Source organism: Triticum aestivum, chromosome 5D, assembly GCF_018294505.1.
Source record: "Triticum aestivum cultivar Chinese Spring chromosome 5D, IWGSC CS RefSeq v2.1, whole genome shotgun sequence".
Classification (NCBI taxonomy): domain Eukaryota; kingdom Viridiplantae; phylum Streptophyta; class Magnoliopsida; order Poales; family Poaceae; genus Triticum; species Triticum aestivum.
In genome coordinates this window covers 481292413-481319794 of record NC_057808.1, presented here as the reverse complement: position 1 = coordinate 481319794, position 27382 = coordinate 481292413, and the positions used below count along the sequence as shown (strand labels likewise).

General features: G+C 44.7%; 1 protein-coding gene across 3 annotated transcripts; it reads left to right on the top strand.

Moving 5' to 3' along the window:
• Nucleotides 1-17990: 17990 nt before the first annotated feature.
• On the top strand, nt 17991-22383 carry LOC123122973 (eukaryotic translation initiation factor 3 subunit C). 3 transcript variants are annotated; one of them, XM_044543363.1, is made up of 5 exons: nt 17991-18145; nt 18665-18729; nt 18851-19993; nt 20063-20653; nt 21104-22383. In XM_044543363.1, the coding sequence occupies exons 2-5, from the start codon at nt 18706-18708 to the stop codon at nt 22058-22060; spliced, it is 2715 nt and encodes a 904-aa protein (XP_044399298.1). In that variant the 5' UTR covers nt 17991-18145; nt 18665-18705; the 3' UTR covers nt 22061-22383. The 3 variants fall into 3 exon arrangements, with proteins under 3 accessions (XP_044399298.1, XP_044399296.1, XP_044399297.1); XM_044543361.1 differs by having other exon boundaries at nt 18851-20653; XM_044543362.1 differs by having other exon boundaries at nt 17999-18140; nt 18851-20653.
• The last annotated feature ends 4999 nt before the right edge of the window (nt 22384-27382 follow it).

The following is a 27382-nucleotide window of genomic DNA, read 5'->3' as shown; positions in this document are numbered from 1 at the left end:
GCTTGGATGAAAGGTGTAAAACGATTGAATACTTACCGGAGTGTCCGGATGATTGCAGTCGAGGCCAATGTCTTCAGTGGTGTCCGGCCATTGCTCTCGCTCCCCGAAATATAACTTCCACATTCCTTCGTGCATAGTGTCGAAGAAGTGCTGAAGAGTCCACCACCCTTCTAGGTTGAACTCCCACATACGGAGAGGCCACCGCTGACACAGCAGAATCCGGCGGACCAGCATTACTTGAACGATGTTCACAAGATCGATGCCCTTCTCGGTAAGGCTTCAGATGCGGCCTTGCAGAGTCTGCACCTCATTAACGGATCCCCAGTCTGATCCCTTGTTGATCCATGAAGCAAGCTGAGTTGGAGGGCCGGGTCGGAATGCAGGAGTAGCCACCCACTTGGAGCCCCGCGGCTCATTGACATAAAACCACCCCTGCTGCCATAATTCGGAAGACTCGGCGAAGGATCCTTCAAACCAAACCGCGCTGGCGAGCTTGCTTATTACAACGCTGCCGCACTCCGCCTGCTCCTCCTCCATCACCCGCAGTCTCACATCGAAAATCTTGAGCCAAAAACCAAAGTGTGGAGGAGTCCGGAGGAAGGCCTCACACGTGACGATGAATGCCAAGATAAGAAGAAAAGAGTCCGGGGCCAGATCGTGGAAATCTAGCCCATAGTAGAACATGAGCCCCGGACAAAGGGGTTAAGCGCGAACCCTAACCCATGGAGGAAGTGAGACACAAATGCTACCCTCTCGCCGGACTTGGGGGTGGGAATAATCTACCCCTCAGCAGGAAGCCGATGAAGGATTTCTGGGGTCAGGTACCTCGCTACGTGGAGCTTCGTAATATCCTCCTCCATGACGGAAGAGGCCACCCACCGGCTTGAACGGCTGGACCCGGACATGATTAGGGCTGGTGGTGGTTGGAACTCAAGGGCTGGAACTCGAGGAGGCTGGGGTTGAGGAAGAAGCAAGCGCAGAAGAGAAAGACAAGTCTGGGTCCCTATATAAAGGCCCAGAATATCGAGCGTCCCCTCCTGGGTCTTGAAACTTACCTATCCTCAAAGAGTTGTACCCGGGGGACGGTTGGGTTACCCATACCTACATTATTGAAAATCCCGTGAATAAGGGTGCACGATCTCTGCATTGACAAGACGTGCCAATAAAACCGCTTCCCGAGATGTGGGGCGACGGGCTAGCCAACGGTTGGAAATAATAACCGGGAAGGCGTGATACAATGTCATAAACAGTTGTCAGCGGATGGGACTCGTATAAAATATATAAGTTCTCTCTGCGGTTGTGCGTGGTGTGTAACAGGTCCAATCATCGCATCCGAAGACTATCTTGGAGTTCGGAAAAGGGGGAACCCGCCTTGCAATGCCGAAGACAATCTGCGCGTCGGACTCCTCGTCATTGAAGCCAGGTTCAGGGGCTACTGAGGGAGTCCTAGACTAAGGGGTCCTCGGGCGTCCGGCCTGTTATCTGTTGGGCCGGACTGATGGGCTATGAAGACATGAAGGCCGAAGACTATACCCGTGTCCGGATTGGACTCTACTTGGCGTGGAAGGCAAGCTAGGCGATCGATTATGAAGATTTCCTCCTATGTAACCGACTCCATGTAACCCTAGATCTCTCCGGTGTCTATATAAACCGGAGGGCATAGTCCGGATAGGACAGATTCATTACCCTATACTCATAGGCTAGACTTCTAGGGTTTAGCCATTACGATCTCGTGGTAGATCAAATCTTGTAACACTCATATTCATCAAGATCAATCAAGAAGGAAGTAGGGTATTACCTCCATAGAGAGGGCCCGAACCTGGGTAAACATTGTGTCCCCCGTCTCCTGTTACCATCGATCCTAGACGCATAGTTCGGGACCCCCTACCCGAGATCCGCCGGTTTTGACACCGACACACCCGTTGTATGTGAACGTAGAGCTTATCACACCCGATCATCACGTGGTGTCTCGGCACGACGAACTTTCACAACGGTGCATACTCAGGGAGAACACTTATACCTTGAAATTTAGTGAGAGATCATCTTATAGTGCTACCGTCGAACTAAGCAAAATAAGATGCATAAAGGATAAACATCACATGCAATCAATATAAGTGATATGATATGGCCATCATCATCGTGTGCCTTTGATCTCCATCTCCAAAGCACCGTCATGATCACCATCGTCACCGGCGTGACACCTTGATCTCCATCGTAGCATCGTTGTCGTCTCGCCAACCATTTCTTCTACGACTATCGCTACCGCTTAGTGATAAAGTAAAGCAATTACATGGCAATTGCATTTCATACAACAAAGAGACAACCATATGGCTCCTGCCAGTTGCCGATAACTTTGTTACCCATGATCATCTCATACAATAAAATTTAGCATCATGTCTTGACCATATCACATCACAACATGCCATGCAAAAACAAGTTAGACGTCCTATACTTTGTTGTTGCAAGTTTTACGTGGCTGCTACGGGCTGAGCAAGAACCGTTCTTACCTACTGCTACCTCTTGAGCACTGCGTTGGTTTTCCCTTGAAGAGGAAAGGGTGATGCAGCAAAGTAGCGTAAGTATTTCCCTTAGTTTTTGAGGACCAAGGTATCAATCCAGTAGGAGGCCACGCACGAGTCCCTCGCACCTACACAAACAAATAAATCCTCGCAACCAACGCGATAAGGGGTTATCAATCCCTACACGGTCACTTACGAGAGTGAGATCTGATAGATATGATAAGATAATATTTTTGGTATTTTTTATGATAAAGATGCAAAGTAAAATAAAAGGCAATAAAAATAACTAAGTGTTGGAAGATTAATATGATGGAAAATAGACCCGGGGGCCATAGGTTTCACTAGTGGCTTCTCTCAAGAGCATAAGTATTTACGGTGGGTGAACAAATTACTGTTGAGCAATTGACATAATTGAGCATAGTTATGAGAATATCTAGGTATGATCATGTATATAGGCATCACGTCCGAGACAAGTAGACCGACTCCTGCCTGCATCTACTACTATTACTCCACACATCGACCGCTATCCAGCATGCATCTAGAGTATTAAGTTCATAAGAACAGAGTAACGCTTTAAGCAAGATGACATGATGTAGAGGGATAAACGCATGCAATATGATATAAACCCCATCTTGTTATCCTCGATGGCAACAATACAATATGTGCCTTGCTGCCCCTACTGTCACTAGGAAAGGACACCGCAAGATTGAACCCAAAGCTAAGCACTTATCCCATTGCAAGAAAGATCAATCTAGTAGGCCAAACCAAACTGATAATTCGAAGAGACTTGCAAAGATAACCAATCATACATAAAAGAATTCAGAGAAGATTCAAATATTGTTCATAGATAAACTTGATCATAAACCCACAATTCATCGGTCTCAACAAACACACCGCAAAAGAAGATTACATCGAATAGATCTCCACAAGAGAGGGGGAGAACATTGTATTGAGATCCAAAAAGAGAGAAGAAGCCATCTAGCTAATAACTATGGACCCGAAGGTCTGAGGTAAACTACTCACACATCATCGGAGAGGCTATGGTGTTGATGTAGAAGCCCTCCGTGATCAATGCCCCCTCCGGCAGGACGCTGGAAAAGGCCCCAAGATGGGATCTCACGGGTACAGAAGGTTGCGGCGGTGGAATTAGGTTTTTGGCTCTGTATTTGGTAGTTTGGGGGTACGTAGGTATATATAGGAGGAAGGAGTACGTCGGTGGAGCAACAGGGGGCCCACGAGGGTGGAGGGCGCGCCCTGGGGGGTAGGCGCGCCCCCTACCTCGTGCCCTCCTGGTTGATGTCTTGACGTAGGGTCCAAGTCCTCTGGATCACGTTCGTTCCGAAAATCACGTTCCCGAAGGTTTCATTCCGTTTGGACTCCGTTTGATATTCTTTTTCTGCAAAACTCTAAAATAGGCAAAAAAAACAGCAATTCTGGGCTGGGCCTCCGGTTAATAGGTTAGTCCCAAAAATAATATGAAAGTGTATAATAAAGCCCAGTAATGTCCAAAACAGAATATAATATAGCATGGAATAATAAAAATTATAGATACGTTGGAGACGTATCAAGCATCCCCAAGCTTAATTCCTGCTCGTCCTCGAGTAGGTAAATGATAAAAACAGAATTTCTGATGTGGAATGCTACTTGGCATAATTTCAATGTAATTCTTCTTAATTGTGGTATGAATATTCAGATCCAAAAGATTCAAGATAAAAGTTCAATATTGACATAAAAATAATAATGCTTCAAGCATACTAACTAAGCAATTATGTCCTCTCAAAATAACATGGCCAAAGAAAGTTCATCCCTACAAAATCATATAGTTTAGTCATGCTCCATTTTCGTCACACAAGAATGCTCTCATCATGCACAACCCCGATGACAAGCCAAGCAATTGTTTCATACTTTAGTAATCTCAAACTTTTCAACCTTCACGCAATACATGAGCGTGAGCCATGGATATAGCACTATGGGTGGAATAGAATATAATGATGGGGGTTATGTGGAGAAGACAAAAAGGGAGAAAGTCTCACATCAATGAGGCTAATCAATGAGCTATGGAGATGCCCATCAATTGATGTTAATGCAAGGAGTAGGGATTGTCATGCAACGGATGCACTAGAGCTATAAATATATGAAAGCTCAACAAAAGAAACTAAGTGGGTGTGCATCCAACTTGCTTGCTCACGAAGACCTAGGGCATTTGAGGAAGCCCATTGTTGGAATATACAAGCCAAGTTCTATAATGAAAAGTTCCCACTAGTATATGAAAGTGACAAAACAAAAGACTCTCTATCATGAAGATTATGGTGCTACTTTGAAGCACAAGTGTGGTAAAAGGATAATAACATTGTCCCTTCTCTCTTTTTCTCTCATTTTTTTGGGCCTTCTCCTTTTTTATGGCCTTTCTCTTTTTTCCTCACTTGGGACAATGCTCTAGAAAATGATGATCATCACACTTCTATTTATTTACAACTCAATGATTACAACTCGATACTAGAACAAAGTATGACTCTATATGAATGCCTCCGGCGGTGTATCGGGATATGCAATGAACCAAGAGTGACATGTATGAAAGGATTATGAATGGTGGCTTTGCCACAAATACTATGTCAACCACATGATCATGCAAAGCAATATGACAATGATGAATGCGTCATGATAAACGGAACGGTGGAAAGTTGCATGGCAATATATCTCGGAATGGCTATGGGAATGCCATAATAGGTAGGTATGGTGGCTGTTTTGAGGAAGATATAAGGAGGTTTATGTGTGAAAGAGCGTATCATATCACGGGGTTTGGATGCACCGGCGAAGTTTGCACCAACTCTCAATGTGAGAAAGGGCAATGCACGGTACCGAAGAGGCTAGCAATGATGGAAAGGTGAGAGTGCGTATAATCCATGGACTCAACATTAGTCATAAAGAACTCACATACTTATTGCAAAAATCTACAAGTCATCAAAAACCAAGCACTACGCGCATGCTCCTAGGGGGATAGATTGGTAGGAAAAGACCATCGCTCGTCCCCGACCGCCACTCATAAGGAGGACAATCAAAGAACACCTCATGTTTCAAATTTGTTACATAACGTTTACCATACGTGCATGCTACGGGACTTGCAAACTTCAACACAAGTATTTTTCAAATTCACAACTACTCAACTAGCACAACTTTGATATCACTACCTCCATGTCTCAAAACAATCATCAAGCATCAAACTTCTCTTAGTATTCAACATACTCATAAGAAAGTTTTTACTAGTATTGAATACCTAGCACATTAGGATTATTTAAGTAAATTACCATGATATTTAAGACTCTCAAAATAATCTAAGTGAAGCATGAGAGAATTATAGTTTCTATAAAACAAAACCACCACTGTGCTCTGAAAGATATAAGTGAAGTACTAGAGCAAAAACTATATAACTCAAAAGATATAAGTGAAGCACATAGAGTATTCTAATAATTCTGAATCATGTGTGTCTCTCTCAAAAGGTGTCTACAGCAAGGATGATTGTGGTAAACTAAAAAGCAAAGACTCAAATCATACAAGACGCTCCAAGCAAAACACATATCATGTGGTGAATAAAAATGTAGCTCCAAGTAAAGTTACCGATGGAGGTAGACGAAAGAGGGGATGCCTTCCGGGGCATCCCCAAGATTTGGATTTTAGGTGTCCTTAGATTATCTTGGGGTACCATGGGCATCCCCAAGCTTAGGCTCTTGCCACTCCTTGTTCCATAATCCATCAAATCTTTCACCCAAAACTTGAAAACTTCACAACACAAAACTTAACAGAAAATCTCGTGAGCTCCGTTAGCAAAAGAAAACAAAACACCACTTCAAGGTACTGTAATGAACTCATTCTTTATTTATTTTGGTGTTAAACCTACTGTATTCCAACTTCTCTATGGTTTATAAACTATTTTACTAGCCATAGATTCATCAAAATAAGCAAACAACACACGAAAAACAGAATCTGTCAAAAACAGAACAGTCTGTAGTAATCTGTAACTAACGCAAACTTCTGGAACTCCAAAAATTCAGCCAAAATAGGAAGACCTAGAAATTTTGTTTATTGATCAGAAGCAATTGAAATCAATATTTTATCACGTTCTGGTGATTTTTAACAATTATTTTCGTGAACAGAAAGTTTCTGGAATTTTCAGCAAGATCAAATAACTATCATCCAAGAAGATCCTATAGGTTTAACTTGGCACAAACACTAATTAAAACATAAAAAGACATCTAACCAGAGGCTAGATAAAATATTTATTCCTAAACAGAAGTAAAAAGAAAAAAAACTAAAAATAAAATTGGGTTGCCTCCCAACAAGCGCTATCGTTTAACGCCCCTAGCTAGGCATAATAGCAAGGATAGATCTAGGTATTGCCATAATAATAGGATAGATCATTAAAACTCATTTCGTATTCTCTACGTTCAGTGGCAAGTTTTATTTGAGGCAAGCAAAAGTAATCAAAAGGGCTAAATTTAATGGGACAAAAGTCCCCAAGATCAACTTTAGGAGGTATAGGTTCCTCCTTCGGCCCTTCGTATTGCACAACCAATTCATCATTATAAGCATTCTTTTGACAGAACTTTGTGAGCCTATACTCGAGAGAATATCCTAGCTCATTATTTCGAATAGCAAAATCTTTATTAAGTTCAGAAATTCTATCAACTAGAACATTGGTAGGAACCTTTTTTCTAAGGTTTTCATTAAAAGCAACATAATCTAGAGATTGAAAACGCATTATTTCCTCTTGATCAAATAGGATAGTTTCTATGGGAGGACGGCCAGCGTCCACCCTATAATGCGCAAAGATTTCTTTGGCCTCTTTTATTATAAATCTGAATTCATGCGCCAAAAAGATAGTAGCGGCACGCTTAACAGAAGAATGCTCAATATTAGAAAATTCTAGGAAAATCCTTCGTATGCAAGGGTGCATGTGCATAAATTGCCTTTCAAGTTCAACTACAAGCATTGCAATAGCGTCCGCAAGACTACTAGTTTTATGAAGAATAGAACTACCCATAGAAGGCAAAGCACTGGCACAAGTAAAGAAATCTTGAATAGCCCCTTTTCCAATAATATTACCACTACCAATTCGAATTTTTTTTGTATGTAAGGTAGGGGGTTATTCAGCAGGAGCATCAGAATTTTCCATGTTATTACTATTGTCCATATCGACAATAGTTTCCCCAATTTCAAACATAACGACAGAAAGTGCGAGGGGCAAAAAGAAAGAGGGAGGCGAATAAAACGGCAAGGTTGAAGTGGGGGAGAGGAAAACAAGAGGCAAATGGCAAATAATGTAATGCGGGAGATAAGGGTTTGTGATGGGTACTTGGTATGTTGACTTTTGCGTAGACCTCCCCGGCAACGGCGCCAGAAATCCTTCTTGCTACCTCTTGAGCACTGCGTTGGTTTTTCCTTGAAGAGGAAAGGGTGATGCAGCAAAGTAGCATAAGTATTTCCCTCAGTTTTTGAGAACCAAGGTATCAATCCAGTAGGAGGCCACGCACGAGTCCCTCGCACCTACACAAACAAATAAATCCTCGCAACCAACGCGATAAGGGGTTGTCAATCCCTACACGGCCACTTACGAGAGTGAGATCTGATAGATATGATAAGATAATATTTTTGGTATTTTTTATGATAAAGATGCAAAGTAAAATAAAAGGCAATAAAAATAACTAAGTGTTGGAAGATTAATATGATGGAAAATAGACCCGGGGGCCATAGGTTTCACTAGTGGCTTCTCTCAAGAGCATAAGTATTTACGGTGGGTGAACAAATTACTGTTGAGCAATTGACAGAATTGAGCATAGTTATGAGAATATCTAGGTATGATCATGTATATAGGCATCACGTCCAAGACAAGTAGACCGACTCCTGCCTGCATCTACTACTATTACTCCACACATCGACCGCTATCCAGCATGCATCTAGAGTATTAAGTTCATAAGAACAGAGTAACGCTTTAAGCAAGATGACATGATGTAGAGGGATAAACTCATGCAATATGATATAAACCCCATCTTGTTATCCTCGATGGCAACAATACAATACGTGCCTTGCTGCCCCTACTGACACTAGGAAAGGACACCGCAAGATTGAACCCAAAGCTAAGCACTTCTCCCATTGCAAGAAAGATCAATCTAGTAGGCCAAACCAAACTGATAATTCGAAGAGACTTGCAAAGATAACCAATCATACATAAAAGAATTCAGAGAAGATTCAAATATTGTTCATAGATAAACTTGATCATAAACCCACAATTCATTGGTCTCAACAAACACACCGTAAAAGAAGATTACATGAATAGATCTCCACAAGAGAGGGGGAGAACATTGTATTGAGATCCAAAAAGAGAGAAGAAGCCATCTAGCTAATAAATATGGACCCGAAGGTCTGAGGTAAACTACTCACACATCATCAGAGAGGCTATGGTGTTGATGTAGAAGCCCTCCTTGATCGATGCCCCCTCCGGCGGAGCTCCGGAACAGGCCCCAAGATGGGATCTCACTGGTATAGAAGGTTGCGGCGGTGGAATTAGGTTTTTGGCTCCGTATCTGGTAGTTTGGGGGTACGTAGGTATATATAGGAGGAAGGAGTACGTCGCTGGAGCAACAGGGGGCCCACGAGGGTGGAGGGCGTGCCCCCTACCTCGTGCCCTCCTGGTTGATGTCTTGATGTAGGGTCCAAGTCCTCTGGATCACGTTCGTTCCAAAAATCACGTTCCCAAAGGTTTCATTCCGTTTGGACTCCGTTTGATATTCTTTTTCTGCGAAACTCTGAAATAGGCAAAAAAACATCAATTCTGGGCTGGGCCTCCGGTTAATAGGTTAGTCCCAAAAATATTATAAAAATGTATAATAAAGCCCAATAATGTCCAAAACAGAATATTATATAGCATGGAACAATCAAAAATTATAGATACGTTGGAGACGTATCACCTACGCATCAAAATCACAACGATTTTTCATCAAGTATGTGATGTTTTAACCTTCAACAAGGATCGGGCGTAGCCACACTCGATTCAACTAAAGTGGGACAAACTGACACCCGCCAGCCACCTGTGTGCGAAGCACGTCGGTAGAACCAGTCTCGCGTAAGCGTACGCGTAATGTCGGTCCGGGCCGCTTCATCCAACAATACCACCGAATCAAAGTATGGCATGCTGGTAAGCAGTATGACTATTATCGCCCACAACTCACTTGTGTTCTACTCGTGCATATAACATCTACGCATAAACCTGGCTCAGATGCCACTGTTGGGGAACGTAGTAATTTCAAAAAAATTCCTACGCACATGCAAGATCATGGTGATGCATAGCAACGAGAGGGGAGAGTATGTCTACGTACCCTCGTAGAACGAAAGCGGAAGGGTTTATCAACGCGGTTGATGTAGTCATACACCTTCACGATCCATCCCGATCAAGCCGAACGTACAGCACGTCCGCGTTCAGCACACGTTCAGCTCGATGACATCCTCGCCTTCTTGATCCAGCAAGAGGGGCGAAGTAGTAGATGAGTTCCGGCAGCACGACGGCGTGGTGACGGTGTTGGTGAAGAACAATCTCCGCAGGGCTTCGCCTAAGCACTATGAAAACTATGACAGAGGATAAACTAGAGGGGACGGGGTTGCCGGCACACGGCTTGGTGTTTCTTGATGTATCTTGGGTGCTAGCCCTACCCCTCTATTTATATGTTGAGCCTTGGGGTCGAAACTTGGAGTAAAAGCCTCCACAAAGTCGGTTTCACCCGAAAGGCAAGAGTCCAGGGCCAGACGCCAGGGTTCCCGGCGTCTGGACCCAGACGCCAGGGACCCTGGCGTCTGGCCCCTGGACTCCGCAAAACTTCCTTTTGCGCTTTCCAAAAACTTTGTGGGCTTTCCCCTTTGGCCCAAATAAAGTTTTCTCGTACCCAAACATTTCGGGAAACATCCGGAACCCCTTCCGGTGAATTCCGGAACCCTTCCAGAGACCAAACACTATTATCCCATATATCAAACTTTATCTCCGGACCATTCCGGAGTTCCTCGTCATGTCCGTGATCTTATCCGGGACTCCGAACAACAGTCGGTTGCCAACATACATAACTCATATAATACTATATCGTCAACGAACATTAAGCATGCGGACCCTACGGGTTCGAGAACTATGTAGACATGACCGAGACACCTCTCTGGTCAATAACCAGTAGCGGAACCTGGATGCCCATATTGGCTCCTACATATTCTACGAAGATCTTTATCAGTCGAACCGCATAACAATATACGTTGTTCCCTTTGTCATCGGTATGTTACTTGCCCAAGATTCGATCGTCGGTATCACTATACCTAGTTCAATCTCGTTACCGGTAAGTCTCTTTACTCGTTCCATAATGCATCATACCACAACTAACTCATTAGTCACATTGCTTGCAAGGCTTATAGTGATGTGCATTACCGAGAGGGCCCAGAGATACCTCTCCGACAATCGGAGTGACAAATCCTAATCTCGATCTATGCAACTCAACAAGTACCATTGGAGACACTTGTAGAGCATCTTTATAATCACCCAGTTACTTGTGACGTTTGATAGCACACAAGGTGTTCCTTCGGTATTCGGGAGTTGCATAATCTCATAGTCTGAGGAACATGTATAAGTCATGAAGAAAGCAGTAGCAATGAAACTGTAACGATCATAATGCTAAGCTAACGAATGGGTCTTGTCCATCACATCATTCTCCTAATGATGTGATCCCGTTCATCAAATGACAACACATGTCTATGGTTTAGGAAACACAACCATCTTTGATAGACGAGCTAGTTAAGTAGAGGCATACTAGGGACACTTTGTTTTGTTTATGTATTCACACATGTACTAAGTTTCTGGTTAATACAATTCTAGCATGAATAATAAACATTTATCATGAAATAAGGAAATAAATAATAACTTTATTATTGCCTCTAGGGCATATTTCCTTCAAGTAACATACCGATGACAAAGGGAACAATGTATGCTGTTATGCGGTTTGACCGATAAAGATCTTCGTAGAATATGTAGGAACCAATATGAGCATCCAGATTCCGCTATTGGTTATTGACCGGAGACGTGTCTCGGTCATGTCTACATAGTTCTCGAACCCGTAGGGTCCGCACGCTTAAAGTTCTGTGAAGATCGGTATTATGAGTTTTTGTGTTTTGATGTACCAATGGTAGTTCGGAGTCCCGGATATGATCACGGACATGACGAGGAGTCTCGAAATGGTCGAGACGTAAAGATCGATATATTGGACGACTATGTTCGGACACCGGAAATGTTTCGGGAGGTTTCAGACATATACCGGAGTACCGGGGGGTTACCGGAACCCCCCGGGGAGTATATTGGGCCTAATGGGCCCTAGTGGGAGAAGAGGAGGGGCGGCCAGGGCAGCCGCGCCCCCCTCCCCCTCTAGTCCGAATTGGACAAGGAGGGGGGCGGCGCCCCCCTTTCCTTCTCTCCTTCTCTCCCTTCCTTCTCCTCTCCTACTCCTACTTGGAAAGGGGGAGTCCTACTCCCGGTGGGAGTAGGACTCCTCATGGGGCGCGCCATAGGAGGCCAGCCCCCTCCCCCTCCTCCACTCCTTTATATATGGGGAGGGGGCACCCCTTGGAGACACAACAATTGATCATTGATCTCTTAGCCGTGTGTGGTGCCCCCCTCCACCATAATCCACCTCGGTCATATCATAGCGGTGCTTAGACGAAGCCCTGCGTCGGTAACTTTATCAACGCTGTCACCACGCCGTCGTGCTGACGAAGTTCTTCCCCGAAGCTCTACTGGATCGTGAGTTCGCGGGACGTCACCGAGCTGAACGTGTGCTGAACGCGGAGGTGCCGTACGTTCGGTACTGAGGATCGGTCGATCGTGAAGACGTACGACTACATCAACCGCGTTGTCATAACGCTTCCGCTTACGGTCTACGAGGGTACGTAGACGACACTCTCCCCTCTCGTTGATATGCATCACCATGATCTTGCGTGTGCGTAGGAATTTTTTTGAAATTACCACGTTCCCCAACACCGTGGCAACAGCTTGATCCCCCGCAACGGCGAGGTTAGTGTTGCAATGAGTGACGGTGGTGAAGGTAGGCGACCATAGTGACGATTGACGGCGGCGAGGGTAGGCGGCCGCAGCGGTGTGGTTGGCTGGGGTGCGGTTGCGGGTCATGGACACGGCGGACACGGTCGCGAGTGGATATGCTTCTTTTGCAACAAATGGCATGTTGCATTTGTAATGAGGCTCTTGTTCCAAAATGGTCATGTTGGAGCCTTCCAAAAACACTCGAAAAAGAATTCATGTTTGGATTGCAACAAGGATCATGTTGCAATTGCAACAGGGGTGTTGTAGCTTGGTCCCTGACCTCGATTAAACAGTAGTACTCCTTCCATCAGGTTTATAACACTTCCACGTATTTTAAGAACAACACCGACGCTTGATTTGATCAACAAAATATTGATTATATGCCACAAAAATTGTGCCATTTGATTGGCATCCAAAATAATCAAATGGGTATGTACATTGCATGTTAGTTTTTGCGTAAATTAATATTTGTATACTTTGATCAAGTTTATAGGAAATTTTATTGGCATCTACAATTGAGGTAGTCATGTGAATGATTTAACTGAACAACAAAAATCAAAGCAAGAATTGCTGCTTTCACCAACCGTGCTCAGGCAAGGCCAAATAACCAACAAATTCTTGGGTTAACTTAGTGTGCTACAAACTCACGTAAGTCATACAGCTTAACAAACATATGCAGTATATTTTTAACACCATGGGGAAGAGTACCCAGACTACACAAAAGAAATCAGATGTGCAAATATCTACCTTTTATGTGATTGTCCAGTTCAGTTGTATATATAGCACAAACTATTTTCCTTCTTGCTCATCTTACAGGTAAGGAATCAACTGGTGAACTGCAGCTCATCGGGCTGAGCCCTACGCCACCGTACACGAAGAGGATCGATGCCTGCAATGCTCCAATCCAAGGCCATGTCTCTCTGGGCGTACCTCTCATGCTCCGGCCGCCGCCGGTGCAAGGACACGATCAACATCCAGGAGGACGCCGTGGGGAAGCCCTGTTTTTGAAGCAGGAAGACCTCTTCGTCATCATTATTGGGGTACGATAGCCGTGGCACACCGCCTGGATGGCCAGGGCATGGAAGAGGACGTCGGTGGCTGGGACGGCGCTGTCACAGCTCCAGGGCTCGACAATGCTTCTATGACTTGAAGATAACCTGGCATACATATGAAAAGTTGCTAGCTTATATTAATACAAACCCCAAGGACATTCACAAACCAAGTGAATTTGTTGTACCTTCTCTTACTGGACATCCGTAGGCCTGTATGTGCTTGGAATAGCAAGTATAGTCTAGTGACTGGAAATATTTCATCGAAAGGATGCTAGGCAAAAGAAGCAGCAGTTAGATTTGCCAGAATAAATAATTTACAGCTCCAAATCTTTACCAGAAGTTTAAGAGAAATATTAGAATTTAGGAATTCTAGAGAGTTTAAACATCAACAGCGATTTGTTCTTGTTTGAATACCAATAAGAAAAACAGTCACAAGTACTACTAATCCTTTCTTTAATCCAAGGGGAAAAAAGGCTATCATCTATACATGCATTTATTTGTTCAGTGAACAGAAGCCGCAGACCCATTCAAATTCAAAATCATAGGCAACATAGCTCAGAGAAACAAAATACACAACATGAATGTCAAAAGGCTTGCTTGTCTATCCTAATGCTCTTCACACAGGCCATTATAATCAATACCAAACATAAACAGGAATCAGAAATTAAGGAATGCCACCAGTCTGACTAAATTCCACAAATTGAACAACGGCTGCTCCGGCAAAATGCATAATGTCGACAGAGGATTGGCGGAACAACGGCTGCTCAGGCAAATCCTTCTGGCATTACGCTGAACACTTGGTCTGCGTTGGAGCAAGCGTCACACGGGGGTGGGCAGCTACGCCCAGAATGATGCTTGGGCCATGGCAAGCTCCTTCATGTGAACTCCACCTGCATGAGTAGTAGTAAAGCCACCGGAAAAAGTGACAGAGGACTGGCAGGACAGACCGTGATCTCCGCTGCACTCGTTATCCGGCATATGGACATCCACCGGCTGAGACGGAGACGGTGTGGACGACCAAAGAAAGGGGGCAGGGGCATGTGCATGAGACACCGGTGGAGGACGCAGGGCGCCGGTGGCCGCACCGTCGCGTCCATGCCGAGACGCCATTTCCACGCGACTAAAGATTCAGCAAGAAACCGGTAATCCATGGTTCCCCATATCAGAAGAGGGGTAGGAACGTTGGGGAGATCCCCACTGCTGCATGCCGCAGTCACGCCGCAAGTCCCCTCTCAGGGTCACCGCTCGCACGCACCTGCCGCCGTCGCAACGCTAGCTCCGCCTAGACATGCCCTGCCGCGCGCTGCGTGAGCCCCTCCATGGCCTCGTGCTTGCTTTCGCGGTGCCATGCATGGCCTGCGCTGGTTGTCGCCCTCGCCGCGGCGCGGTCCGCTACGAACCACGCCGCGCACCGAGGGGACCTCGCCGGCTGCCAGCACCACCTCGTCCGGACCTGTGCTGGCTGAGGCCTCCCATGGCCGTCACCGCCGCTCCCTGCTGGTGCGTGTGGGCGCTGCGTGATGGGTATGGGCGCTGAAGCGAGCTTGAGAGACGGGAGCCATTTATAGGGAGATATGGCGGTGAAGCGGTGCATCGACGGTTGAGCGGTGGGCGGTGGAGGCCGAGAGCCCACCCGGACCTTCGAGAGAAGCATCGACACGCGGAGGTAATCGAGAGGAGAAGAGAAAACCAATCCGCTAATCGCTATCGACACAGATCGCTAAGTGCACCCAAGGCGTACCCTGCAATTTCCCCCGCTAATTAACGTGTCGGCTTCCCATTGGCTGAGTTTTCACTGCAAGAAAAAGTCAAAAAAACTGTAAAAAAGAATCCTAGCTAGGTTTAGTATATTTAGAATTGGGGGTGTATGACCGATGATGTGGTGTTGCACACGTGGTAGTCGGGACAACACAGCTTAGAATAACAAGGTAAAGCACATTTCTTAACAAATGATTTCCCCCACAAAAACAAATAAATAAAAATATTTAAGAGAATATTGATATCAACGTAACTGAAAAAAAATAGAAATGAAAATGATAGAATTGAAAAAAGAACTACCAGTGATTTCAGAACAATAATGAATGATTAAGAAATAGTGATTTTCATAAATGTGTATTGATTATGCGTGCGATATTCTCTAATTCCCTCATTGCATTACATTTATGTTCTTTATATTCTCATTTGGAATTTTCCACATGTTTTCGTTATAGTTCTCACCCTTAGTAACTTTTCTGTAGTAATAATAGTTTTCTTTTCTTTTCATCCTAGGGTTTTAGATCTTCATTAGTTCAACCGTCTACATATTCCGCGAGGCTTCATTCCCTTGGCGCCGATGTATTGGGAGGCGTTTTGGTCTCCTTCTCAAAAGCCTTGCCTTTTCTGAGTTTGTACCCTTGGTTTTCCTTCTTCTTCACGCATGCTTGCTCATAGATTGTTGTAATTGTGGATCCCTTCTCGAAGTTATTTTTCTTCTTTACAACATATTCAGGGGCCAACAATAAATAATAATAATAATAATAATATTACTAGTTTTTTTGTGACAATTTTTCTCCGCTTGAGGAACTAAAATTGACATTTTCCTTTGTTATGCTAAGATTGTGAACTAACCATGGCATGTGGTTTACTTGCTCCTATGATAGCTTCCTATAACAAAATAGCGCAGCCCTTAAAATCCGTTATAGCGAAGCTATATCACGCTATAGCAACACTATATCGAGAGTGGATTTTTGGGAGCCAGGTGCATTGGAGGACTTTATTTTAAATAGTTTAAAAATCACACTTAAAGTTTCAAATATTCTGGAAAAAAAACTACAAGATCCTATGGATGTATATTACACATCTATAAAGTTTGGTGATGAAATCAGTAAACATGTGAGCTATACAAAAATGATAAAATGGTGATTTCTAAATAGTGAATAAAACATGCACGGGTCATCTTTCCAAAATCACGACCTTCTCATGTTTTGTGTAACTCGCGTGGTTATTTATTTCAGCATCAAAATATGCACATCTGTAATATCCATCCATACAAACGTGTTGAATTTTTTTTCAATTTTTTGAAAACTCCAAAGTACTATTTTGGCACTACTCAAAATATAAGGCTCACTTGAGCTCATCCTCCAAAGTGACTTTTTGCACTATATAACGCCACGTCGCCTCCCCGCCACGGTTTTCGACATATTTGAATTAGACCGGACTCTAAATCTAACTTAAATGACCGTCGGCGCCCATTTTCCATGTCCGGCAGGCCATGAGCCCCGGGAACTGAAGCTCCGCCTCCGCAGCTTGCAAGCGGCTAATCGGGCGACAATGATGAGCCCGCCGAGCTTGGCTTCAGCGGGAGCGAAAGAGCAGCAGTCTTCCTGCGACCCAAGCGCCGGCAACCTCCATGCTCTACTCTTCCTCGCAGCCGGCGATGCCCTTGAACATGTCAGTTTCATGGTCGCTGCGGCGGGGCGCGGGCGTAAGGGAGTTAGCGATGTCGTCCTCGTCCTCGCTCTTACTGTAGACTTCGTCTGTCGCCTCGTCGGTCTCCTTAAAGGCGGCTTCTAGCTCTGCCTGATGTTGGCGGTACCGCCAGCGGTCGCAGGCGGTGCGATAGGAGTGGACTAACGCCTCCTGCTTGGCCACGTCCATGTCAAACACGATCGCCATGTCGATGGCAAGTTGCTCCTCCGCGCGCGGGTGCTCCTCGGGGAGGCAGAGGTTGTACTCCTTGTCGGCCCGCGTCTGCCGGAACAAGGCCTCCCGCCCGGCCAACATCATTTCGGTGCAGTGAGCACGGGCCTAGCCCATGGTGATGCGCATGAATCGACGAGGAGGGTGGCGTTGGCTCACCATAGGCCGTGTCCTCCATTGGGATGTATGCAACTTCGGCCTCCGTCTGCTTGCTGGTGAGTCCAAAATGTTCATAAATATTCAAGTTCACGAACATTGTTTGAAATTACAAACAGCTTTCAAATTCGTGTATATTATTCGAATTCAAGGACATTTTTTGGCTCCTCGAACTTTTTCAAAATTCGCATTTTTGTTTGAATTTTGAAACTTTTTCGAAATCCCAAATTATTTAAAGAAGGAAAAACAAAAACGGAAGGAAAAAATAAAAATAAAAAAACGAAACAAGAAAATATGGGTCCAGCACGACCATCTCTTCAGAAAATTCGGAAGGAGGACACAGGCCCAGCCTCACCAGCCCATGTGCCATGTTACCCCAAACGCCCGACCCAGCCCGCCAAGAGTCCAGCGCGACCATCTCTTGAGAAAATATGCAAAAAAAAAATCTCTTGAGAAAAAAAATAGCCCTCATACAAAAACGCTTCCGAAACCAAACCCTAACCCTCTCCACCTCTACAGTCCTTCCGCGCCTCCGCCCTGCACGCAGCACGCCTTCCGCCGCCGAACGCCTCCCATCTCCGCTAGATCCGAGCCTGCTCCGCTCCGCCGTCGCGACTCAAGGCAAGGTAAAATCGACCCGATCGAATTTCTCTCCGAGTTAGCATTGCATCCCGGCGGCCAGCGCTCTCGACGCCGCCGCCTCGTCGCGCGCCAGCCCGCCGCCGTGTCCCAGCCCTAGCAGCCGACGACAGGACGGGCGCCACCCCGACTCCGTGGGATATCGCAGACTCTATGCTTAGCCGACGTATCGTGTTTGGTCGCGGCCCCTTGCGATTCCTCAATCCAGTTGGTTTATGTTTAGGTTAAACCGTATAGTTTATCAGTTTATAGGTCTATATGCTCATAGACGCGAACTTAGTTGTCTTGTTTAACTGCTTCTGATGAGCTATTGTTTGTCTTTGAGGTTGATTGGTCCATCTGAATCAGTCCCTAAGCATGGTTCTGCTATTCCGTTAGAGTCAACTGTGTGTTCTGAGGATATAAGTTATTCGTTCTGCCAGCCTGTGGTTCAATTAAACTCCGTGTGCTTTCTTCTGTAGTTTGTTCTGATTATAATTCTGTCTCTACCTGTATTACTTTTGCAGAGCTTTGAATCTAGCTGAAGGATAACAAACAAACAACAGCCATGGCATCTCGTTTTTGGGGACAGGTACTTAGTCGCTGACTCCAATTCTTTGTTTCATCCTTATACAGTAACTAATATGTATAAATTTCGTCCTCGTCAAATGCATTAATACCTTTTATCTTTGTTCTGTTCTACCCAATATCAGGGAGACAGTGACTCCGAGGAGGAGGTGGACGAGATTGAGTCAGAACAAGGGAGCGACAGTGAAAAATCAGAAGCTGGTGATGGGGGTCGTGATGGGTCCAAGAACCGCTATTTGAATTCAGATGACAGTGACGACTCTGATACTGAGAGCCATCGTGTGATTCGCTCGTTGAAGGACAAGCGCAATGACGAGATGAAAGCTACTGCCGACCAGATGCGCAATGCAATGAAGATCAATGACTGGATTAGCTTGCAAGAGAGTTTTGACAAGCTCAATAAGCAGCTTGAGAAGGTTGTTCGTGTCAACGAATCTACCAAAATTCCAAATAGGTACATCACAACTCTGGTACTACTGGAGGACTTCCTTGCTGAGGCTCTTGCAAACAAGGAAGCCAAGACGAAGATGAGCAGCAGCAACTCCAAGGCACACAATGCAGTGAGACAAAAACTTAAGAAGAACAATAAGCAGTATGAAGACCTGATCCAGAAGTGCAGAGATAATCCAGAGAGTTTTGAAGATCACATTGCAGACAAGGTTTCGGATGATGATAGTGGTGATGATGGTAGTGACGTAGATATTGTGGATCCTGAACCAGATCCAGATGACAGTAGCGATGACAATAAGAGTGAACTGGGTGGAGCCTGGGAAAAGAAGTTGAGCAAGAAAGATGAGATTATGGACAAACAGTTCTTGAAAGACCCCAGTGAGATCACATGGGATATTGTTGATAAAAAGCTTAAGGAGATTGTGGCGTCGAGGGGTAAGAAGGGCACTGGGAGAATTGAGCGTGTGGAGCAGCTAACATTTTTGACTCGTGTGGCAAAAACCCCTGCCCAGAAGCTTGAAATTATTTTTCATGTGATTTCTGCTCAGTTTGATGTCAATCCTAGCTTACTTGGTCATATGCCGATCAACGTGTGGAAGAAATGTGTTGATAATATGCTTCTTGTGCTTGATATACTGCAACAATATCCTAATATTGTTGTAGACACCTCAGTGGAGCCTGATGAGAAGGAAACTCAGAAGGGTGCTGCCTATGATGGAATGATCCATGTTACAGGTGACCTTGTTGCGTTTCTGGAGAGAATTGACTCTGAATTTTTCAAGAGTTTACAGTGCAGCGATCCATATACAAAAGATTATGTTCAGAGGCTTAGAGACGAACCCTTGTTTTTGGTGGTTGCACAGAATGTCCAAGATTACCAAGAAAGGGTTCAGAACTTTAAGGCTGCTGCGAAGGTTGCATTGCGTCGTGTTGAACTAGTCTACTACAAACCTCAAGAAGTGTATGATGCAATGAGGAAACTGGCCGAGCAGACCGAACTTAGCATGGATGATGGAGATACTGAGGCTGGTGAGGAGCATCAAGAAGCTGATGACAATAGGGGACCGCCACCATTTGTTGTGATTCCAGAGGTTGTGCCTAGGAAGCCTACTTTCCCACCAAGCAACAGAGCTTTGATGGATGATCTGATGTCTCTGATTTACAAGCATGGAGATGAAAGGACCAAAGCCCGAGCAATGCTGTGTCAGATATATCACTATGCAATCTCTGATGAATTTTCAGTGGCTCGTGACTTGATCTTAATGAGTCGTTTACAAGATGGGGTTCAACTTATGGACATATCATCACAGATTTTATACAACAGGGTCATGGCCCAACTGGGGTTATGTGCTTTCAGGGCTGGTTATATCGCTGAAGCTCATGGTTGCCTGTCTGAGCTATATTCATTTGGGAGAGTGAAAGAGTTGCTTGCACAAGGGGTACAGCACAGCCGATACCATGACAAAACTCCTGAACAGGTGAACTTCCTACCCCCAGAACACACACTTTCTTTGTCCCTTATTTGGGTAGCCACACACTGGTCAGTATGTTGTCACCTAGTCCTGCATAAAACATTCATACTTGGAAAAGGAGTTATTTCTGTACTAGAACAAGTCTGTTAACAGAATTCCTCAATAGACTTTCTATTCGTGCATTTATTTGTTATTTCATTACTTGCTACTCGTTCTTTTTGAATTTTCAAATACTTGAATCCTGATTTTACATGAAATAACTCTGATGTTTCATCCATATTGAAAAGATTATCAGCTCTTACTCTAAGTATTTCCATAACTGATATATCTGCTCCAATTCTTGGGTTTAGCTACAGGATTTAATATATAAAGCTGTTCTCAGAAGATATACTATGTACACATATTTTTGGAAAGTGATCATCACTATTCACACTATCGTTACTCTTATTCTTGCAGGAAAGACTTGAGAGGAGAAGGATGATGCCTTACCATATGCATATAAATCTTGAACTTTTGGAAGCCACACACTTGGTTTGTGCTATGCTAATTGAGGTCCCCAACATGGCTGCCAGTGCTTTCGATAAGCGGAGGCCTATGAGCAAAACATTCCGCAGGCTTCTTGAAATTAGTGAGAGACAGACTTTTGTTGGTCCTCCGGAGACTGTGAGGGACCATGTATTGGCTGCCACAAGAGCCCTCAGTAAGGGTGACTACGAGAAGGCTTTCAGTGTCATCAGATCACTCGATACCTGGAAGCTTTTGAGGAACAAGGAGCATATTCTTGAAATGCTGAAGCTTAAGATCAAGGAAGAGGCTCTGAGAACCTATCTGTTTTCTTACTCGTCTTGCTACGAGTCCCTGAGCCTTGACCAGCTCACTACGATGTTTGACCTCAGCGAGAAACAGGCTCACAGCATTGTTAGCAAGATGATGATGCATGAGGAGCTTCATGCAAGCTGGGACCAACCAACGAATTGCATCATTTTCCAGAACGTGGATCAAACTAGGCTGCAGGGACTATTCTTCCAGATGGCGGATAGGCTCTCTGTCCTTGTGGAGAGCAATGAGAGGGCGTATGAGGCGAGGACTGGTGGCGCCCTTGAGGGTGCACCGCCAAGGCGCAGGGGTGGTGATGGTCAAGACTCGTACGGTTTGGGCAAGTGGCAGGAGAACTTTGTATCATCACAAGGGCGGCGAGGCGGTGGGAGGTCAGGCTATGCCGGCCGAACCGGAGGCTCTGGTCGTGGTGGTGGCTACCAAAACGACATGTTCCAAAGCGACAGGAGTGGCCAGGGATCCCGTGGAGGCTATGGTGGTGGCGGCTCACGGTTCCATGATGGAAGGGCTCGCTCGCAGTCCGGTATGTCATCTAGAGGGGATGGGGGTGCACGCTTGGTGAGCCTGAGCAGGTAGAGATTAGAAGGAGCATACATACAGTAGACATACCTTGAAGCACTCCATTAGAAAAGTTAGTTTTGAAGCACTCCATTTTTTTAGAAGAAATAAGTTTTGAGGCACTGGTTTTCTTCCATAATTTAGAAATCTTCAGCCGTTCAGAACCCGTCAGGAAACTCAAACTGAGTTTTCTGATCTGAATCTGTTTGCTATTTTTTCTTGGTAGCTTTTGATCTGAATCTGTCAGGAACTCAAACAGAGTTATCTGGTTTGTGTTGTGGGAGTAAGGTCCATGTGGACACTCCTACATTTGACAAAAAGGTTTAGACCATGCAGTGTTCCTTTTTTGTTTGAAATTTGTGTTATCTGGTGTAGCTGATTTTATTGCGATTTTTGTTGTATGGCTGGAAGTCCTAGTTGAGAACTCTTGTTTTGGTTGTACTTCCAATTTCCATAGAAGTGTGACACGCTGAAATGTACGGTAAAAATTCATGACCGCTCACAGCCCCAAGCCCAGAAGCCCTCCATAACTACTCTCGGCCTTGGCATATTCACCGCCAGTGTCCTAGACTCCCTATTCTTGGTACCGAGCTGTGACCTTGGATCTTTTATCGTGTGCGTGGCTTTAGGTCGATTTCTGATTTCCAGTGCCTTTACTGTCCAACACGCTGCGCTAGTAGGAAGATCCGATCCTGATTTCCTGTGGCCCTTGTTTATTACAGTCGGTTGCTACTTCTGTCACCCGGCGGCCGCCAGTTCGATTTGACTTGCCCTGAGCCGTTCCTATACACGTATTGTATTTCGATGCGATGCTCTGTTCTTCAGTAGAGCCGTGGAAGCAGGTTCCGTACTTTTCTTTCGTCTTTGTACACCTATCCAAAAAATTATGGAAAAAATTATTGGAAAACGTGAACTTTTTGAGAATCACAAAACTTTTTTTGAAACCGTGAACATTTTCGAAATTACTATATTTTTTAAAAAAATCAAACATTTTTTGAAAATCATGGAACATTATTTCAGATTTGTGATTTTTTGAAATTTGAACATGTTTAAAAACATAGGCAATTTTGAAAATTTTCCAAACATTTTTTTATAAAAAGGGCAGGTTGTTTAAAATTGTGATTTTATTTGGAAAATGCAAAATTTATCAAAATTCTGAACATTATTTAAAAAAGGCATTTTATTGTAAACAGGAACATCTTCTGAAAATTCGAACAACTACTGAGATGTCTGAACATTTTTCTAAAAATCGAACACTATTAATAAAAAAATATGGACAAATTCTGGAATGCGGACATTTTTTGAAATTTCTGATTTTTTTGGAAAAGTAAAATTAAACTTTAAAAATAAGAAACCAAGGAAAAACCGGCTTTAACCTTATAGGTTCCAAAACCGGAAGCAGAACTATTGTGCCTACACTAAAATGGGCCGACCCACATGCTCCGCTGGTGCGCTCGTTCCTGTTCAATGATTTTTTAGTAAATATTCAATGCGTATTCGAAAATTGTTCAACACATATATTCATACATTTTTAAAAATGTTCAACGTATATTAAAAAATCTTCGTTAATACAAAAAGTTCTTTGTGTATTATTTAAAATGTTCAACGTAGATTAAGAAAATGTTTAACGGATATTACGAATGTTATTTTTGAATTTTTTCAAAAGAATACGAAACTTAAACTATCGCGCCTCTAATCTATCACTAGAACTCACCAGTTTGATCAGTTGGTAGCACTCGTTCACGAGAAGGAGGTCGCGAGCTCTTGCTCGCGCATGACTTTTCAGTTATTTCTTTTACTTATCTAGAGCTCGTTTACCTCCTAATGGGCCGGCCCATTTGCTCTGTCTTCAGTGAAGGTCCACCACCGCTCGCGGGTGGCAAATAGGAGCTCTCACCGCACGCCTGGATAGCCCCACGAGCATGCTACTTCTTTTATTGGCGGCGAGAGGAAATGCTTCTCTGGTCTGTTTGTTTCTACCATTGTAGTTAGAGCATCTCCAACAGCCGCGCCAAGCTAGCGCCGCACCGTAAAATTGCCCGTTTTAGCGCCCGTGTAACCGGTATAGTGGCTTCAGCGGGCACGCAAAAACAACGCGCGCGGCATATCTAGTTCAGCGCGCGGGCCGAAATAGGATCACGCGCCGCTTATTTGCAGCGCCCGCTCCCGCGTGCTGGACTCTCGCGCGCTCGCTCGCACTCCCACCCCCCATCCAACCGTGCCACCGCCACCGCCCGCGCCACCCGGCGACCGTTCCGGCGCTTCCCCGGCCTATCCCCGCGTCGCGGCGGCTTCTCCGCCCCCCTCTAGTCCTGCCGCCCCTCACGCGCGTCCGTCTTCCGACGAACAGCGCCCGAGCGCTCGCTGCCGCTCGGCGCCCGCAAGGTGTTCGACAAAACGCCTGCAAGGTATGTATTGCTCAAACGTCATGAATTTGGTGCATGTTGATTCTAGTTTTTATAGCATAGTATTGAACATTGTAGATGAGTTCGTCGTATGATTCTTCCGAAGAAGAATTTGATATGGAAGAGGAGGAGGATCTTGCAATGATCCTAGCTATGCATATCAATAAAAAATCGAAACACGGTGGTTCGGTTATGGGTCGGTAGAAAATTTGGAGGGATAGGATCGATGCCCATAACAGATTGATGAGGCACTGTTTCGTGGAGAATCCCACATACCCGGAGTCGTACTTTCGTCGCCGGTTTAGGATGAGCACCGAGTTGTTCAGGCGCATTGCAGAGAAACTAGCGAGTCATGACCGGTTTTTTCAGCAAAGGAGGAATGCCGCCGGAGAGCTCGGGCATAGCACCTTTCAGAAGGTGACAGCCGCTTTGCGTATGTTGGTATACGGTATCCGGCCTGATCTAGTTGATGATCACTTGGCTATGGGTGAGAGCCAAGCCATCATGTGTGTCAAGCGCTTCGCAGTCGAAATTGTGCAAGTGTTTGGCGAGGAGTATTTGAGATCTCCCAATGCTGAAGACGCCGCAAGGCTATTGACGATGAACAAAGCTCGCGGCTTTCCTGGCATGCTTGGCTCAATAGATTGCATGCATTGGAGTTGGAAAAATTGTCTAAAGGCATGGCATGGGCAATTCCACGGGCAAAAAAAGGGTTCCACTATAATCCTTGAAGCGGTGGCCGATCAAGAGACTTGGATTTGGCATGCATTCTTTGGAATGCCTGGATCTTTGAATGACATCAATGTTATCAACCGGTCACCACTGATGAGTAAGATTGCAAATGGTGAGTTGCCACCGGTGCAGTTTGTAGCAAATGGCCGTACATACAACTATGGCTATTATCTAGCGGATGGCATCTATTCAAAGTGGCAAACCTTCGTGAAGCCGTTGAAAAAGCAGGAAGGTAAGAAAAATCTTGATTTCCACAATGCTCAGGCGGCGGCTAGAAAAGATGTGGAGAGAGCTTTTGGGATTTTACAAGCCCAATTTGCTATTGTGAGAGGACCGGCTAGATTTTGGGATCAAAAAATGCTTTGGTACATCATGCACGCTTGTGTGGTCATGCACAACATGATCATCGAGAATGAGCGTGGCCAAGATTTAGACTACTCACAGTATGAGCTCTTGGGACATCCCGTGCGAGTGCGACGGAGGGCTGAAAGGGTGGTCCATTTTGTTGCCTCCTATCATGCCATTCGGCGTCCCACAGCGCACAATGATCTTCAGAAGGATCTCATTGAGGAGTGGTGGGCATGGCATGGACGACAAAGAGCATGATTTGTGCGTTCGACATTGTATTGTTCATGAACTATTTGTTGTGTTTATTGCACTATTTGTTGTACTGAACGATAAACTATTTGTTTGGGTTGTAATAACGAAATTGAACTATTTATTGTTGATTTAGTTTGATCATTTTTGCTTCTATTTGAAATGCATATGTTGTTTGTGCGAGTCGCGCGCGCTGCATTTTAGCGCGGCTGCTGGAGCCAGCGCTGCCCGCCGCGCCAAACCAGGCGATGAGCGCGCGGCAAAGTCCGTTTTAGCGCGCGGCGCGTTCGGTGGCTGTTGGAGATGCTCTTAGTCGCGACTAGTTATAAAATATACGAGAACTAACCTGTGATTACATGGTCCCTAAAAAAAAACCTGTGATTACATGGACAAACCCCAAGCTTGCAAGATGATGTGCCAAACTGAGCGTGTGAAAACACAAGTCAGTAGGATATGACCAATGCACTCGGGCATTTGATCGCAAAGGGGGCACGCCGCCTGATGTGGAAGGCCCCTCTTGGCCAACCAATCCGAGGTCCAACATCTATTACGGAATGCAAGCCAGGCAAAGAACTTGCACTTCAAGAGTGCTGAGAGTCCCAGATCACCGTTGCCGCAAGATTATGCTGGATATATTTTACCAATGACCACTGGCTATTATTTTTCTTGATAACTATCAGATATAAGATGACATTTTGGTGCATTTTCTTGAAAAAAACGTGAACATGCCATCGTCCCCTTCCACAAGCTCACAAGTCACAACGCACATACACCAGCGAGTACTATACATCACTTCGGGCGAGCCCCTCCTGAAACCCAACTGTGGTAGCCAATGAGGCGACGCCAAATCCGTAACCACATCATCAATCATGCTCTCCATTTCAGATGCGACAGCCACATTGTAAGGAGTATGCATTTTTGGAGTGAGCGCTTTATTTTTATTTATTTTTAAAAATGCGCATGCATGCGTATCATATATTGAAAGAAGAGCGGGTGAAGAGACCCATCCACGGTCAGGGGCGGAGCCAGGATTTAGGCATGGGGGCCAGATGGCAATGAAGCCAGAAAATATTTTGTGCCTCACATACTACCTAATAATTTTATATTGAAGGATCATTCGCATTTAACTTTGCTTACATACACAAAATTGGTCAACAATTCAACATTGTCATATGAAAAATTGAGATGTATGAACTAGCTAGAATAATTTTGTATTATCAAATGATTGGCTTTTAGTTTGACTTTACATAGGTTTGAACGGCAAATCATCACTGATTGTATTAGAAAAAAAAATATTGTTCAGTTAGCAAAAATTGATCAACATACCCAGAATACAAACCTAGAGAATTAAATCCAGCTAGGTCGAAGTAGATCGGCTGCTTGTCGTTCGCAGCGACAACCATCACTGTTTACGAATGCTCGCCGAAGCATTGACGGATCGAGCTTTCGAGCGACTTCAGGTGCCTATACCCTAGCGCAGCGACGCATAAATCACACAACCAAAATAACTAATATCCGATGTAGAAATTCAACATGATACAAGAGGAGAACTGAGAGAGATTAGTACATTGTGTGATGTGTTTACCTTGTCTATTTCATTGGCCGC